Source organism: Chelon labrosus (assembly GCF_963514085.1).
Source record: "Chelon labrosus genome assembly, chromosome: 15".
Taxonomy (NCBI): domain Eukaryota; kingdom Metazoa; phylum Chordata; class Actinopteri; order Mugiliformes; family Mugilidae; genus Chelon; species Chelon labrosus.
In genome coordinates this window covers 26,413,077-26,430,404 of record NC_140348.1, presented here as the reverse complement: position 1 = coordinate 26,430,404, position 17,328 = coordinate 26,413,077, and the positions used below count along the sequence as shown (strand labels likewise).

The 17,328-nt window shown below is 38.1% G+C and overlaps 1 protein-coding gene across 1 annotated transcript; it reads right to left on the bottom strand.

Moving 5' to 3' along the window:
* Positions 1-1,083: 1,083 nt before the first annotated feature.
* LOC311500785 (G-protein coupled receptor 4-like) lies at positions 1,084-17,328 on the bottom strand (the record flags this gene model as incomplete). The annotated part of the gene is made up of 3 exons (XM_084562379.1): positions 1,084-1,916; positions 2,033-2,220; positions 17,128-17,328. 3 exons carry the CDS (start codon positions 17,326-17,328, stop codon positions 1,400-1,402), a joined length of 906 nt encoding a protein of 301 aa, XP_084418505.1. The 3' UTR covers positions 1,084-1,399.

Here is a 17,328-nt window from a genome sequence, read left to right as displayed (position 1 = left end):
TTTGATTTGAACCGTTTTGACATCTTCACTGTTGGTTAGACAAAACAAGTATTTGGATGGTGTCCCTTTGGACTAATTCCTGATTCAGATTTGTCTCTATTTTCAGAAATTTACAAACTAAAACAAATATGAGTGAAAAATTAAACAGCACAGTAATTCCTGAAGGAAATACAGTTCTATTAAAAACAATTCAGATTCACTGATGCTTTAGCTTATAGATTTACTTTAAAGACTCTTTGCAGTTCTTTGTTCTTTAATCTCTGCATATGTTAAAATATTTACCTTTTTAAAAGTTGTCAGATCTCACCTGAATGAGTTCCTCTCACTAGTGTTGGTTCTGTCCTCTGCATCTAAACAGTCTACAGCAGAATGTGACACGTAGCAGGTTTCTGATCATTTAAATCTGCTCGTATGAGGAAGTGACATATGAGGTCAGATGTGATCATGAAATGTACAGATGTACAGAATCATCATGAAAGATGTCAGCAGATATTCTTTCAACAAAACATCCTCCAAGAATCATTTAGAACTTCAAACTTATACAACAGACTTTCTATCAAACCAGTTTGAGGGTTTGTTTCATCTTCTTTATTTTTATGTTGCACCAAATATTTCATACATTACAGAGATGCAGTGTGATGTATGAGCGGCCGTCACAACACATTATCAGGAAAGCAACTAGATGACAAACTGGAACAAAACTAAAAGCTGTGAGTTTATATTATTTTATTCCAGTAATTATGATAATCAAGTTAAATATTGAGGCGAGGGAAACACTGAATGTTTATACATTAGATTATTATTCTTTTCTTTGAAACATTTAAAATAAGATGTCGGAGAATTTCCTTTCTACATTATATAAATAATAAAACTATCATTCTGTTATTTACTGACTTATGGAGTCATGATTTCCACATGTTCAGAGCTCAGTGACAGATAAACAGCGGTTCAGTTGTCTTGATTTTTATCTGGAGGAAAACTTTATATCAGTGTGAGCAGTTGCTGCTGTGTCTTTAGAAAAACCTCAACCCCCTGAACTGACAGTCCAGAGACTATACACTGATGCAGGGTTACTCAAATAAACTCAAACCACAACCAGTTTAATGCACACTTTATATCAGCATGAGAAGTTGCTGCTGTGTCTTTAGAAAAACACTGACTCAAACCTCAACCAGTTTAATGCACACTGATAAAAACCTGTGGTCGTCTGTCTTATTTTAATGATGGTGATCAGCTGGTTTAAAAGGAGGCAACATGCAGCAGACTTCTGCCTGGATCTCTGCGTTCTGCAGTCAGAAATGACAGCAGCACCACCTGCTGGCCACTGCCTCCTACTACAACAACTAAACTAAAAGTTCTACTTCCTGCCTACATGAAGCTGACTGTGTACGTGCTGTCGTTATTCATGCTGTTCATCTGGTGATTCCTGAAGCTGCATTCTACAACAACACAGTGAGGCCAGAAGCTTGTCTGTGGTTCCTTTCCTAATGAAAATGTACAAAATCAAGTCTGCAAGAGGACTCAAAAGACGAAGAATGTCACACGCAAACTGGAAGTCATAGCTGATTATTTCTTCTACCAGTAACCAAATGACAGTGGGCAGGAACATCAGTGTGTAAATAAGCAGCACCACGACCAAAACTGACACAATTCTTCGTTTTTCATCAGAGGAGACACTGAGGGATGCAGACAGGGCTTTAAGAGTCCCACCCAGGAAGAAGATGAACAGAGGGAGGGGGAGGAGGAGGTAGATGGCAAAGATGGTTTGTGCGACCAGATAAACATTAGAATAAAACTCGAAATAAAATGGGAGGACATAAACAAGAGGGAGTATCCAGACTAGGACAGAGACCACCACAGAGGTCTTGATGGTTCGTCTGAATCTGTACCACAGTGGCCAGGCGATGACCAAATACCTGTAATGAAAGACGGACACACATAGACAGTCTTTGAGGAGCATCAGAATTATAAACTAATAAAATGGTTATACACAGACGTAGATACACACAAACTGGATCAGACAGATAGTTACCTTTCTAGGGAGATACACACCATGAAGCCAACACTGGACAACAGACCATAAAGATAAAGATAATCAAAAACTTCTATCACAGAGTAAGTCTCATTAGCCGCCACCCAGACAATCATGCAGAGGAGCTGAATGATGTCAGAAATGAGGAGGTTGATGATGTAGACTGGAGCACCGTGATCCTTTCTGACCTGCAGGAAAACATTGGTAAAAGTAACTAAAGCAGTTGTTAACATGTTCTGAACTTCACCTCCTCCAAATATGACATCTGGCTCTGCCCAGAAACTGCAGTCAGAGACATTTATCCATCTAAGAACCAGATGTACCAAGACTTTTACACCTGAGACGAGTCAAAGACAGTCATTTACTGACAGACTGTACACAACACATCATTATAAATACATACATCTGTTATAATGGACTCACCAGAGAAGAGAGTAAGTAGATGGCCACTAGGATCAAAAGAAGGCTGATGCAGATGATGACTAATGCAAAAACATACATGATGGAGGCCTCTTCGGCAAAATAGCAGCCATTAGCAGAGCAGAAAAGGTTGAAATTATCAAACCAGAAGCTGATGTTGTTTTCAACATAACTTCCGTTCCATGAGTTGCTGATGTTGAAATGTCCCATTGTTCAGTGTGAATCCTGGTGTTTGAGAGATTAGAGAGATTATCTATCTGATGTCATTCAGTGATGTCCATGAAGCTTTGAGGTGTACGTTGAACACAGTATACCTTTAGTACAGTATAAATGTTGGAGTGAAACAAGGAGGAAGGAAGAAACAACTGCAGGATAAAGGTGTTCAGTACGTATGTGAACTAAATCTCTTTGTCTGTGACAGGAAAACATAATTTTCTAATGATAATAGTGTCAGCTGAAGATAAAATACTGTAATGAAATATTAATAAAAATAGATATATTAATAAATTAGTAATATGAATCTACTGATATAACTGTTACAGTCCAGACTGTTCCTCCTTGAAGAGTTCTCTTAGTGACTCTTCATGTGTCCTGTTTGAATCCTTTAAGCTTATCCCGTCACCACGATCCTCCAGTCAAGTTTTCTTGGCTTGAACTATCTGCCCGACCCACTCTGTGCTTCAACCACTGGTCACTGATCTCCAATTTTCAAACATAACATTCAATAAAACCAATCACCAAACTGTAACAACATGTTACAGTTTTTAAAGTTTTAATTCAACTATATATTTTACATGCTGCACATAAGTGAAATATCTGAATGATTCCTAAACCGCTGGTTTCACAGTCATATGGGATACACATACTACATGTACTTTATCAAACTTAGAAAGTCTCAGTATTTACCTTTTAAATGTTGTCAGATCTCACCTGAATGAGTTCCTCCACTAGTGTTGGTTCTGTCCTCTGCATCTAAACAGTCTACAGCAGAATGTGACACGTAGCAGGTTTCTGATCATTTAAATCTGCTCATATGAGGAAGTGACATATGAGGTCAGATATAATGAAAATGTACATCAGAATAATCAGGAGGGATATCAGCAGACATTATTTCAACAAAACATCCTCCAAGAATTATTTAAAACGTACACAACAGACATTAAAACAATCCAATTTGAGGGTTTGTTTCACCTTTACTAATTATATGTCGCACCAACTATTCTGTCTTTGTCTTGAAATTAATCAATGACTGAGATGCAGTGTGATCTATGTTTAGGCCTGGAGCTGTTGCAGATCATCAGACAACCTTCCATTGTTCATGCATCTCTTTCTTGAGAACGTTATTTATATACACACACAGCAGCTCATTTACCTATCTGGTGCATCAAACAACAACATGTTGTGTTTTCAGTCAGAGTTACAGTCATGATTCATGAAACCTGCTGAAGGTGTTGAGGTCTGGAAACATATCAGATATGTGGTTAATAAATATAATATGTCAGTCCATGATCAGCTGTCAGTGATTATCACATTAAGACTGTGTTTCAGTGATCAAGCTGAACAATGTCACTATCAATATCACATTATCATCATCAATATCAATCAGTCTGGGAGATTTTCGACTAAAACATCTAACTAACAAACATGCATGAATAAAGAATGTAGAAAGTGCTGAGTTTGTTTTCTGTTGTCATCTTTATTCACAGAGATAGAAACAGACTGAATGTTTAAACATGGATGATGAGCAAATGAAACTATTTTCAGACAAGAAAAGCTGCTGAATGACAACCTCAAAAACAGCATCACATTTCTCTTTTGCTGCTTCTTCCTGCATGGACACACTAAAGTGATCAGAGTCCACACTGCTGTGTGAACCAATGGATGGGTTAAATGGAGAGAAGGAATTCCCCACTGAGGGATCAATGAAGGAGAAAAAGAATCACATCATATAGACCTTTCATTGAATCAATGATCAACAGCAGTTTTATTTAGCACTTTCTAAGCAACAAAAACTATAATAATCACACATTCAGATCCACTCTTCTAGTTTAGAAACTGTCACCCTGCACAACGCTCAGCTTTAGAGAGAAACTTCTTCCTTGTTGGATCTCTGCTGTCTCAGTGTCAGCTGTACAACAGTTGGTGATCAGATGGCTTCAAAGTGATCGAGAATTGTCGTTGCATCTAACCCAATAAAATAAAAATGAATATGATGACATGGTAGAAAGGTTGAGTTATATATATATTTTTCTGTGTGAAATCACTTTGATCCGTCCTGTTTTGGTGTTTGCACTATTTGTGTACTTCACTCTGTACTGAACAGAGTGCAACGTTGTAAGATACTTAATTTACTTTGCATGTCTCCATAGCTACAGGGCTAGCACACAAATTAAACAACTGAGGCTATACAGGCTTCATCTTTGAATACCACAAATGCAGGACCAACAACTGGACAGACATCTGGGCCAACCCCTGACCCAGCATATACACTCCTGATCAAAATTTTAAGACCAGTTGAAAAATTGCAAGAATTTACATTTTCCACTATTGGATCTTAAGAAGGTTCCAAGTAGTGCTTCAAATGCAAAAAGAAGAAATGGGAGTGAGACAAGAAAAAAATTTGAGTAAGCAATTTATTGCAAACAATCATTAAACTGAAATAGGCTGAAACTATTGCAATTTTTCAACTGGTCTTAAAATTTTGATCAGGAGTATATATATATACACACATACACACATACACACACACACACACACACACACACATATATGCATACTCAAAAGCAATAAGCAAGGTAAATGCTCTGGAGGCTCCAGACTGTGCAGTCCTGGCTTACAGACTTGATAAGCATGCTCCATGGAGGTCAGTAAGGGTAAAAGGAAGACATCTGCCTTGGATTGGTGGTGAACTACTTACACTTTTTAAACAAAGGGATAAGGCATGGGGTAAATATCGTTTGACTAAGGACCCTGTAGATTGGGAAATATATAAACACCTAAGGAACAGATGCACTACAAAAACACGGAATGCTAAATCTGAGTATTTTAAAAGTTCTCTATCAAATAATTACAACGATCCCAGGAAATTTTGGAAAAATCTTAATGAGTTATTTAACAAATCTAATCCAGGCGTTCCAGCTAGAATTAGATTCAAAAATGATATTCTCTCTGATCCACTTGCAATAGCTAATGCTTTTAATCAGCATTTTGCTTCCATCTGCAAAACCCAGTCTCCTAATTTCAACTACTCAATCTCAAATATGGCTCAACACTCTTGTGATAGGCCTACCTCTTCTTCCTTTTCAACTATCAGTCCTATCGATGTACAGAGAGCTATATCTGAACTGAAGACAGGCAGTGGTAGAGACCTAGATGGTCTGGAAACCAAGTTTATCAAGGTCGCTTCTGACATACTGTCATATCCACTATCTGATTTATTTAATCAATCTTTAATTACTTGTGAGGTCCCAGTAAGATGGAAATGTGCTAGGGTAACCCCAATCCATAAAGGAGGTGATCCACTTGACCCTAACAATTACAGACCCATCTCTATTATTAGTAGTGTGGCAAAAGTTTTCGAAAAGTTAATATTTAATCAATTATATAATTATATTAATATGTCTTCTATTTTGTCTCAACATCAATCAGGTTTCAGACCTAAATTTTCCACCACAACTGCCTTATTAAAGTTCACCAATGATGTATCATCATCCTTGGATGATAATATGTCTACTGGAGCGATTTTTATAGACTTAACCAAAGCTTTTGACCTTGTTAATCATTATATTCTTTTAGATAAACTTCATGCTATTGGGCTTTCTAAACAAGCTCTTCTTTGGTTCAGCTCCTATTTACATTTTCGACAACAGTGTGTCCTTTTTCAGGATAGTTTATCTGGTCTTGCCATTATGGAAAAGGGAGTCCCTCAAGGATCTTCGTTAGGGCCTCTCCTATTCTCGCTCTTTATCAATGACCTTCCCCAAGTCTGCTCAGATTGTTCTATTCACTTATACGCTGATGACACAGCGATCTACAATTCTGACTCTAATATTTCTAAGATACAGAACACTCTCCAGACAGATTTTGATTCTATTCAAAAATGGTTTCAAAGTAATGACCTGCTATTGAATAAAAAGAAATCATACTGTATGCTTTTCCCAACTAGATCTGCTACCGTTAAACAAACAAACTTGTCAATTAGCTTTTTAGATGGCACTGCTCTTAGTAGAGTTGATGAATTCAAATACTTGGGCTTTTGGCTTGATTTTCAACTCTCCTATAAAACCCACATCAATCATACCATAAGAAAGCTGAATTGTAATATAAGGATGCTGTATCGTTTTAATAACTGTTTTACACAGCAGATCAGGTTGAGAATTGTGAAGCAATTATTATTACCAGTTATAGACTATGCTGATGTAGTATACCAGAACACCACTGAGACCTGTCTTAAACCTTTGACTGTTGTCTTTAATAGCATGTGCAGATTTGTGTTGAAATGTTCATACAGGACGCATCATTGTATCCTATATGATTCACTGAATATTTTGTCACCTAATGCCAGGAGACAGTTTCACTGGTTCCAGCTCATTTTTAAGTGTATACATCTTAGTTATCCACTCTACCTGCAACAATATCTAATACCTTACCATACAAACTATAGTTTAAGGCACACCGAACATCTATCATTTACAGTACCTCATATCTCCAAAGAAAGCGGCAGGCGTTCATTTAAATACAAGACTCCCTTTGATTGGAATAGCCTGCCTGGGACTCTAAGATCAATTACATCTTTGAGTCGCTTCAAGAGATCTCTGTTCACATATCTTAAAGCAAATAACTGTTGTAAATGTCTTCATTAGCTCTTTAGTGTGTCTTTGATCTGTCAATATGCTTTTTTTTTATAGATATGTGAGCGTATGCATCTATATTAATGTATGTGTATGTAGGTACTGTGCGCATGTACATATGTGTCTTTATGTATATACATGTGGATATGTCTAGGCTTGTACATATGTGTATATATATGTTGTTTGTATTTCGCATAATATTGTTTTGATTAATTCTAATATTAAAATTATTAGGGAACGGGAGCTGTTGGGGGAAGGGGAAGGGGGCTGTATGTGAATGAATGTGTATGCTGTACTGTACTGTATTGAGGTGTTTTGTCCTTGTACTATTGTGTTCTGAATTGAGGACCCTCTCGAAAATGAGATGACACATCTCGAGAGGCACTCCTCTTTAAATAAATAAATAAAAATAAATAAATTCTTATTTATGTTATAGTGGTGAAGCAGGAGCAGGAAACAAAATAACTTTAAAACAAAAGGCAGAAAATCAGGAAGAAAAGGCACTGCAGGGTAGGCAGGTAAACAATTTTGAGTTTAATGGTAAATGTTTCCAAATAAAAAAGCACAGTCATGGGGGGTTTGGATTTATTCAGAAAGGGAATTCGGATTATTTGTAAAGGTTCTCAATGCACATTATTGTTCTACAAAAAGTTACAGACAATTTTTCATAAGGAGGAGATGAATTTCTTGGAGACAGACACATTTCAAGGACCAGATTTCCAACAGACTGGACAGCTTGATCTTAGAGTTAATTTTAAATCTACAGATTCCAATGTCCTCTTACACAGAGCATGTTTTCATCCACCTCATACATTCAGGGGTATTTTTCAGTCTCAGCTATTACATTATACGACAAGAGGATAGAGAAAAGCGACAGAAGTTGTTTTTAAAGCATTGCAGTGAAGGGGATATTCCAGATCATTTGTTAGGAGGATAGGAAAGGATGTATTTGGAGAACAATATCAACGTGCAGACTGAAGAAAATAAAAAAATACTGGTATCAGTCCTCTCTTTTACTGGGAAAGATGTCCATAGGAAATTAAAAATAAATTTTACAATGGCACTAAGTGATACTAAGACAATATCAGGTCACAGACGGAGTCGGAGATTTAAAAAGAACCCGAACTTGGAAGAACCTGAACTCAGAAATTACAGCAGCACCACCTGCTGGCCACTGCCTCCTACTACAACAACTAAACTAAAACTTCAATTTCCTGCCTACACGAAGCTGACTGTGCTGCTGTTCATCTGATGATTCCTGAAGCTGCATTTTACAACAACACAGTGAATCCAAAAGCGTGTCTGTGGTTCCTTTCCTAATGAAAATGTGCAAAATCAAGTCTGCAAGAGGAGTCGAAGAAGTTCAGACACAAACCATTCTGCAATAATACAGAGAGGCTTTGAGCTTTTCTGTGGAATCTTTTGTAATAAAAACAAAAATAAAAAAGTCTGCAATAGGGCTCAACTTAGGAAGAATGAAACACAGGGTGGTGAAGCTAGAGCTTCTTATTTGTTTTGCCAGTAACCAAATGACAGTGGGCAGGAACATTAGTGTGTAAATAAGCAGCACCACGACCAAAACTGCCACAATTCTTCGTTTTTCATCAGAGGAGACACTGAGGGATGCAGACAGGGCTTTAACAGTCCCACCCAGGAAGAAGATGAACGGGGGGAGGGGGAGGAGGATGTAGACCGTAAAGATGGTTTCAATGATCTGAAAATCAACCCAGAAATAGAATGGTAAAAATAAAACAAGAGGAATGATCCAGACTAGGACAGAGATCACCACAGAGGTCTTGATGGTTCGTCTGAATCTGTACCACAGCGGCCAGGCGATGACCAAATACCTGTAATGAAAGACAGACACACATAGACAGTCTTTGAGGAGCATCAGAATTATATACTAATAAAATGGTTAGACACAGACGTAGATACACACAAACTGGATCAGACAGATAGTTACCTTTCTAGGGAGATACACACCATGAAGCCAACGGTGGAGAACACAAAGTAATGACAAATATAAAATGTGAATTCACTGATCGAACACATTGTGTCAGCCACTGAAACAATCATGCAGAGGAGCTTAAGGATGTCAGAAATTAGGAGGTTGATGATGTAGACTGCAGCACCATGATCCTTTCTGACCTGCAGGAAAACATTGGTAAAAGTAACTAAAGCAGTTGTTAACATGTTCTGAACTTCACCTCCTCCAAATATGACATCTGGCTCTGCCCAGAAACTGCAGTCAGAGACATTTATCCATCTAAGAACCAGATGTACCAAGACTTTTACACCTGAGACGAGTCAAAGACAAACATTTACTGACAGACTGTACACAACACATCATTATAAATACATACATCTGTTATAATGGACTCACCAGAGAAGAGAGTAAGTAGATGGCCACTAGGATCAAAGGAAGGCTAATAAAAATGATGATCAATGTAAAAATGTATCTAATCAGTTGATCCTGGCTTCCATAGCAGCTATAAGTGGTTTTGTAATCCTCATCACAATCAGGGTCACAGCTGGAATTCTTATTGTTGAGGCTGTTGTTATTGTGATCATAACTTTTGTCCCAAGTTGTGTTGTACAAATCTCCCATTCTTCTGTGTCAGTCCTGGTGTTTGAGAGATTAGAGTAAAAATATAGTGTATATATAAAAGCACAAAAAACTTGTGAAACACTACAAGTATGCACAGATAACTGGTGTACATTCACATTAATACAGTATACCTCTAAATGTTGAAGGGCAATACAAAGGGGGGGAAGAAAAAAACTTCACAAACATAATTTTTTGTCAACCACTGAAGGCTTGTTGTGTTGCCTTAGAAACTGTGTAGTTCAGTTATGGAATTACATTTTCATTCAAATGGTGTCTGTTGATGCACTGAGCTGTTAGTTTGGATTTGGAATTCAGACATCTAGCACTTTGTACATGACATTTGAATGTACGTTGGTTAACAGCTTGTGGGCTCTGTTTGTTCAGAAAATGACACCACAGTTGTCTTCGCGCTGCCTACTGGTAGATATGACAACGACCCGTTATCTATACTGGGAGAGAGGCAGGATATGTCCTGAACCCTGAACAAGGAGCAAGTCTATCACAGAGCTAACACAAAGAGACAAACTCTCCCAAATGGACAGTTTGGGAATGGCTGTTTTGCCCATCATACTCATTTGAAAGCGTATTGAACGCCCACTTTTAAGCATTCAACATCTTTTAAGCTATTGGCTATTAAATAGATTCATTTCAATTAGAAATAAATATATTTATGAAAAACAAAAAACATTTAATTGTGTCAGCTTGAAATCATACAACTATGAAGTGTAGTCGAGCATGAATGTGCATGGCAAATCAAATCCCATACGAGCATGAACCAATAAATGACAAATCTCCATTAAAATATATTGTTTGTCCACCAGATGTCCTAATCGAGCATTGTGTTATTGAAGAGTCGAAGCTTCAACAAAGCCATCACTCGAGACAGGTGAGACCAATGAGGGAGGAGGACGCAGACAAAGGACACAAGGCAAGACAGGTGAGTGGAATCACAGAAGTTAAAGAAAACATTAAAAACTGAAAACCATGACATTAACAACAGATCTATAGCCCCCTTAGAATCACTAAATAACCCTAACAAGGGAGCTAACTACTGCACCACTGTGCTGCCCGGTTTTCTTTTTTTCCTTTTTTTTTTTTTTTTAATAAGCTGCTAATAGAAATCAGTTTTACACTTAACACAATAGAAAGTAACGCTGAATTAGTCAGACTGATCATCAGTTTCTTGTTCGCAATAAAGAACACACAAAATATAGTATGCAACAGTACAACAATTACAGGATATATTGCCCTGCAATGAGTTCTTTAAAAGTTTAAGATTAATCATGAAATAACCTGAACTTTTAAATATTAATTAATATATTCAATGTGGAATTTTATTTTTACAATGATCTTTTAGTTCTTTTACGAAAGGTACAAGTCCAAATGATATAAAATATTACCATTTTAACTGCAGTATTCTTTACACCTATACATTCCAATATTTACCTTTAAAAGTTGTCAGATCTCACCTGAATGAGTCTCTCACACTAGTGTTGGTTCTGTCCTCTGCATCTAAACAGTCTACAGCAGAATGCGACACGTAGCAGGATTCACACATTTAAATCTGCTCATATGAGGAAGTGAGATATGAGGTCAGTTATAATCATAAAATCACAGGAATATCAGGAAAGAATCATTTAAAACAGACATGTAATGAACTCTGTTCCTTACTCATGTCCAGTCTGAGCGTTTGTTTCACCTTCTTTATTTTTATGTTGCAACAGATATTTTTGTTTGTGTGAATTTATCAATTAGAGAGATGCAGTGTGATCATTTCTCATGTGTCACATCTTTTTACTGAGAATTTTATTGATGTATACAGCAGCTCATTTACCTATCATCAAACAACCATGTGTTCTGTTCTCAGTCAGAGTTACAGTAATGATTAATGAAACCTGCTGAATGTGTTTTCAAGTTGGGGTGTGATTCTGTACTGAATAAGTTATATTCTAAATGTATTTGAATTCTGGATGATGTAGAGTATCAGAAGACATTAGTATGGAGCTCCAACTGGAGACCATTGTGTAGCAACTGGTTCTACCAGGTAAATGCATAAATGCAAAGCCAGTTGGACAGTCATCGACTTGTATTGACCTGCACAATGATGGTTGTTGACTGACTATTATGTTAATCTTTGAAACTTTCTGGACAATCAGGCAGAGTTGGTGGAAACCACAACGATCAGTATTTAAGATGGACAAATCTGTTCAAGAAACCCCACATCCACTGCAACACGGACACAATACTAAAGATGCCTCAGACACCATCAGGGCTATGAAAGATTTCACAAGTAAGGAACAGAGTTCATTATATGTCTGTGTTATTGGCCCAACTGGAGCATTATCTTGTCTTTGAACTCAGGAAGTTGGGCAGTTGTACACAGCAGATGCTTTGGACTGAAGCTACATGTTATGAATCACACGTGGATCACCTCAAATGGAGACACTCGTGATTCTTTTGTTCATAAGTGCTTCTCTTTGGGGTTGTCTTTGTTGTGAGTTTGGTTTCATAAATTTCTTATGGCGATATCATTTCAGGAAGCAGACATTAAAATTAAAAAAAAAAAAATGTGCTCAGAGTGCAGTAAGTGTCAGTTGTTGGAGCAGTCTTGTTGTCCTTAATAGTCCAGGAAATATTCATTCTTGGTCCAGTTTTCATCAAGGTGAAAATACATTTGTATGTCATTTCTTACTGCCCTGACTTGAGCGTTGACATTACTGCATAATTCAGTAAGTGCTGTATTTTGAGGCCATTTTATTTCACAAAAGCAATTGATTCTATTGGAATATTGTGCTTAGCTCGATATGTGATGTGGTTGGTATGTCCTAAACATCGTTATGTTATTTTAATTATATGTGTACTCATTATGCTTTTCTGTAGATCAATCCAGCTGTTATTCTGGACCAATTCTCAAAAGAGGTGGATGGACAGCACCAGACTGTACCTAATGTCTCTGGATCATTGGAAGCTCCTTCATTGCCAGACTGTATACCTACCGTCGTGCACAATAACACGGGATGGCAGAGGAGACAGATTATGGGAACATCCCATGCCTATTATTGATTGGAAAAGAGCCTCTGGCCATGTTGCCCCAGACATCCTATGAATTCATCTAGGTGGAAATAGCATTGGTTTGGAGGGATGCCAGAGGGTGGTTGATGAAATCATCTGACTGTTTCCCAACACAATAGTCCTTTTTATTCTGACATTATCTCCTGTTGGAACTGGATGACTCAAACGGCAAGGAGTGGCTATGGATTGAAAAGGTTTCAAGAATTTTTATCGTGTACTTTTTAATATGTACTGCCCACTGCAGGAATGAACAGAAACTCACGTACAAATACGAGATTTATGTATCTGTACGTGAAAGCTTGCCTTGTTTCAGGCTTCTTATGAAACGATGGCAAGCTTTACTTTAACAGTGCTCTACCGTCATCAAAAACACCAGTAGCCTCATGTACAAAGACTTGCGTGGATTTCCTATTGACACATGGCGTACGTTCATATCCAGAAAATGACGTACACACAAAAACATCAAGATGTATGAATCTTTGCGTACGCATGAATCCAAGCACATTTCCTTTGTATATCCCAATCAACGTGGAATTGAGTGCACATGTTGGAGTATCCGATCCCTCCCTGTCCAAGCCCCATTTGAATATGCAAATTATATTGAATTTGAGATTACCTTCTCTGCACTCAGGAATCAGAAAATTAAAACAAAAGAATCAGTAAGACGGGAAAAAAGAAGAACTTCACAGAAAGCAAATTGGAGACGCTACTCACTGGAGTGGAGGCGTGAAAAAATGTACTATTTGGAATGCTGTACTCCGGCATGAATAATAAACGCAAGGAGGAGTGAGTGGGAGAGTGTGTGAGAGGCTGCCAATGCTGTGGGGTCAGAAAAGCACGCTGAATTGAGAAAGAAGTTTTCTGACATTTTATTGTTTTATTGTTTTTAATCGTTTGCTGTACATAGGTAAGAATAAGAACATAAGACACTTTGTTTCAGCTGTGGTTATTTTTAAGTGATCTATAAATAAAGTTGAATTGAGTTGAGTTGAGACATCAAGGTGGATGTGAAGTGGAGGATGTCTGCCCACCACCAAAGTGTGGCCAAAACAGGCGAGGGGACAGGAGAAGAGGAGCTCACCCCGTGTGAACAGAGAGTCGCTGCAATCGTGGGTGACACTGCTCTCTCAGCAGTGGTGGGAGCACATGAAGGTAACTCTGATTACCCCCAAGGTAAATACCTATGTATTTATGTAACTCACAACAAATGTGTTCATACTTGTCATACAGTAGTAACTGCAGCAACCCCAGATCATAGCACTGCCCCAACAGGCTTGTACAGTAGGCACTAGGCATGATGGGTGCATCACTTCATCTGCCTCTCTTCTTACCCTGATGCCCCCATCACTCTGGAACAGGGTAAATCTGGACTCATCAGACCACATGACCTTCTTCCATTGCTCCAGAGTCCAATCTTTATGCTCCCTAGCAAACTGAAGCCTTTTTTTCCAGTTTGCGTCACTGATTAGTGGTTTTCCTAAGGCTACATAGCTGTTCAGTCCCAATCCCTTGAATTCCCTTAACGTTGTACTTACTCTTACTTTCACTATTAAACATAGCCCTGAGTTCTAATGTTGTTTTTCTTTGATTTGATTTCACCAAACGTTTAAGTGATTGCTGATCACGATCAATCAGTGTTGTTTTTGGCAACCATTTTAGATTTAGTCTTAGTCTTAGTCTTTTGGACGAAAATGCTTATTAGTTTTAGTCACATTTTTGTCATTTCTATATGTGATGGTTATAGTCTAGTTTTAGTCGACGAAAACTCAAAAAGGTTTTAGTCTAGTTTTAGTCGACGAAAACTCAGAAAGGTTTTAGTCTAGTTTTAGTCAATTTTAGTTAAAAGAAAAAAAATAAAGTATTTTCACTAATTACAATAACAAAGGAATGGTTTTAGACAGACAAGTTTTCCACCCAACAGCAAATACTTTCTGATTTACTATAAGGATTATGCATTACACACAGATAAAATGGTAACAGTGTATATATAGTCATATTAATTGGTGCTACAGTGTTAAAAGCTCTATCCAGCTTTGTTTTTATTTTTATCAAGAAAAACTGGTGCACTGCACCTTTACAAAAATAGCGCTGTCTCCTTAAGAAAGACGGTAGTCTTGAATTGTTGTTGAAGTTGTGCGTGGCTGTGGATGTGTGCTGCTGAACTGAGGGCATGTTGCAAATATAAAGTAAAAATAAATAAAGATGAACGTTTGTCTTGCTGTTTGTTTTGGAGTTGCAACAGATAAATGTTTTAGACTAACATCTAAAAAAAGTTTTTCAGTGGCACTCGATCTACCTGCACTACCTTCGCGATCTACCGGTCGATCGAGATCGATGTAATGAGCACCAAGGCCCTTGCCACTGCCACTGAAGTCCATCATTTAGTGTGACTGTGACGGCAGGCATGTTGTGCAGAATGTGCGCAGATGCTGGCATGATGCCATGTGGTGGGCGTGACCAAACAAGGATAGGATGCAGCACCATTGCTGATACTTTTAGCTTTTGACAGACAATAGGCAGAAATGTCATGCATTTTGAACGTCTGACAGACCACCCACAACATATTGTCGTGAAAAAAAGGGGCGTCAACGAAATAATTTCGTCATCGTCATCATTGACGAAAACAACACTGCGATCAATCAGGATTTTTTTCTGACCACATTTCTTCCTGGAAGACGATGGTTCTCCACTATCCTTCCACTTTTTAATAATGCATTGGAAAGTTCTTAACCCAATTTTAGTAGTGTCTTCAATCTCTTTAGATGTTTCCAACATCTCTGCCAACAAAACCCACAGAAACATTTAATCTGTGACAGAAATATGACTGATAATAGATAAGTACGTAGATTCTAGAAATCGGTTTATGATCAGATTTGAACTTTTTATAAAACCGATTAAGTTTCAGAGGAAAATATCCACAAAAAATACAGCTGATGGTGAACAGCTGGTTTAAAAGGAGGCAACATGCAGCAGACTTCTGCCTGGATCTCTGTGTTCTGCAGTCAGAAATGACAGCAGCACCACATGCTGGCCACTGCCTCCTACTACAACAACTAAACTAAAACTTCTACTTTCTGCCTACATGGCACTGACTGTGTACATCCTGTCGTTATTCATGCTGTTCATCTGATGATTCCTAAACTGTATTCTACAACAACACAGTGAGGCCAGAAGCTTGTCTGTGGTTCCTTTCTTAATGAAAATGTACAAAATCAAGTCTGCAAGAGGACTCATCAGAAGAAGAATGTCAGACACAATGGTGATGCTAGAGTTCATTCTGTCTTCTCCTGCCAGTAACCAAATGACTGTGGGCAGGAACATCAGTGTGTAAATAAGCAGCACCACCACCAAAACTGACACAATTCTTCGTTTTTCATCAGAGGGGACACTGAGGGATGCAGACAGGGCTTTAAGAGTCCCACCCAGGAAGAAGATGAACAGAGGGAGGGGGAGGAGGAAGTAGACTGCATAGATGATTGGTAGGACATTAAAAGGGATAAATACTATGTGGGAGAGAACAAGAGGAATGATCCAGACTAGGACAGAAGCCACCACAGAGGTCTTGATGGTTCGTCTGAATCTATACCACAGCGGCCAGGCGATGAGCAAATACCTGTAATGAAGGACAGACACACACAGTCTTTGAGGAGCATCAGAATTATATACTAATAAAATTATTAGACACAGACGTAGATACACACAAACTGGATCAGACAGATGGTTACCTTTCTAGGGAGATACACACCATGAAGCCAACGCTGGACAACAAACCACAATAGTAAAGATAAATGAAAAGGAATCCCGCTGAGTCATTCTTATCAGTCACTCGACCAATCATGCAGAGGAGCTGAAGGATGTCAGAAATGAGGAGGTTGATGATGTAGACTGGAGCACCGTGATCCTTTCTGACCTGCAGGAAAACATTGGTAAAAGTAACTAAAGCAGTTGTTAACATGTTCTGAACTTCACCTCCTCCAAATATGACATCTGGCTCTGCCCAGAAACTGCAGTCAGAGACATTTATCCATCTAAGAACCAGATGTACCAAGACTTTTACACCTGAGACAAGTCAAAGACAATCATTTACTGACAGACTATACACAACACATCATTATAAATACATACATCTGTTATAATGGACTCACCAGAGAAGAGAGTGAGTAGATGGCCAATAGGGTCAAAGGAAGGCAGATGCAGATGATGATCCATGTAAAAACATATAAGATGAAGGCCTCTTTGCCTTCATAGCAGGCATTAATAGTGCAGTATTCGAAATAGTAGTTGAAGCTGATGTTGTCTTCATCATAACTTTCGTTCCATGAGTTGCTGATGTTGAAATGTTCCAT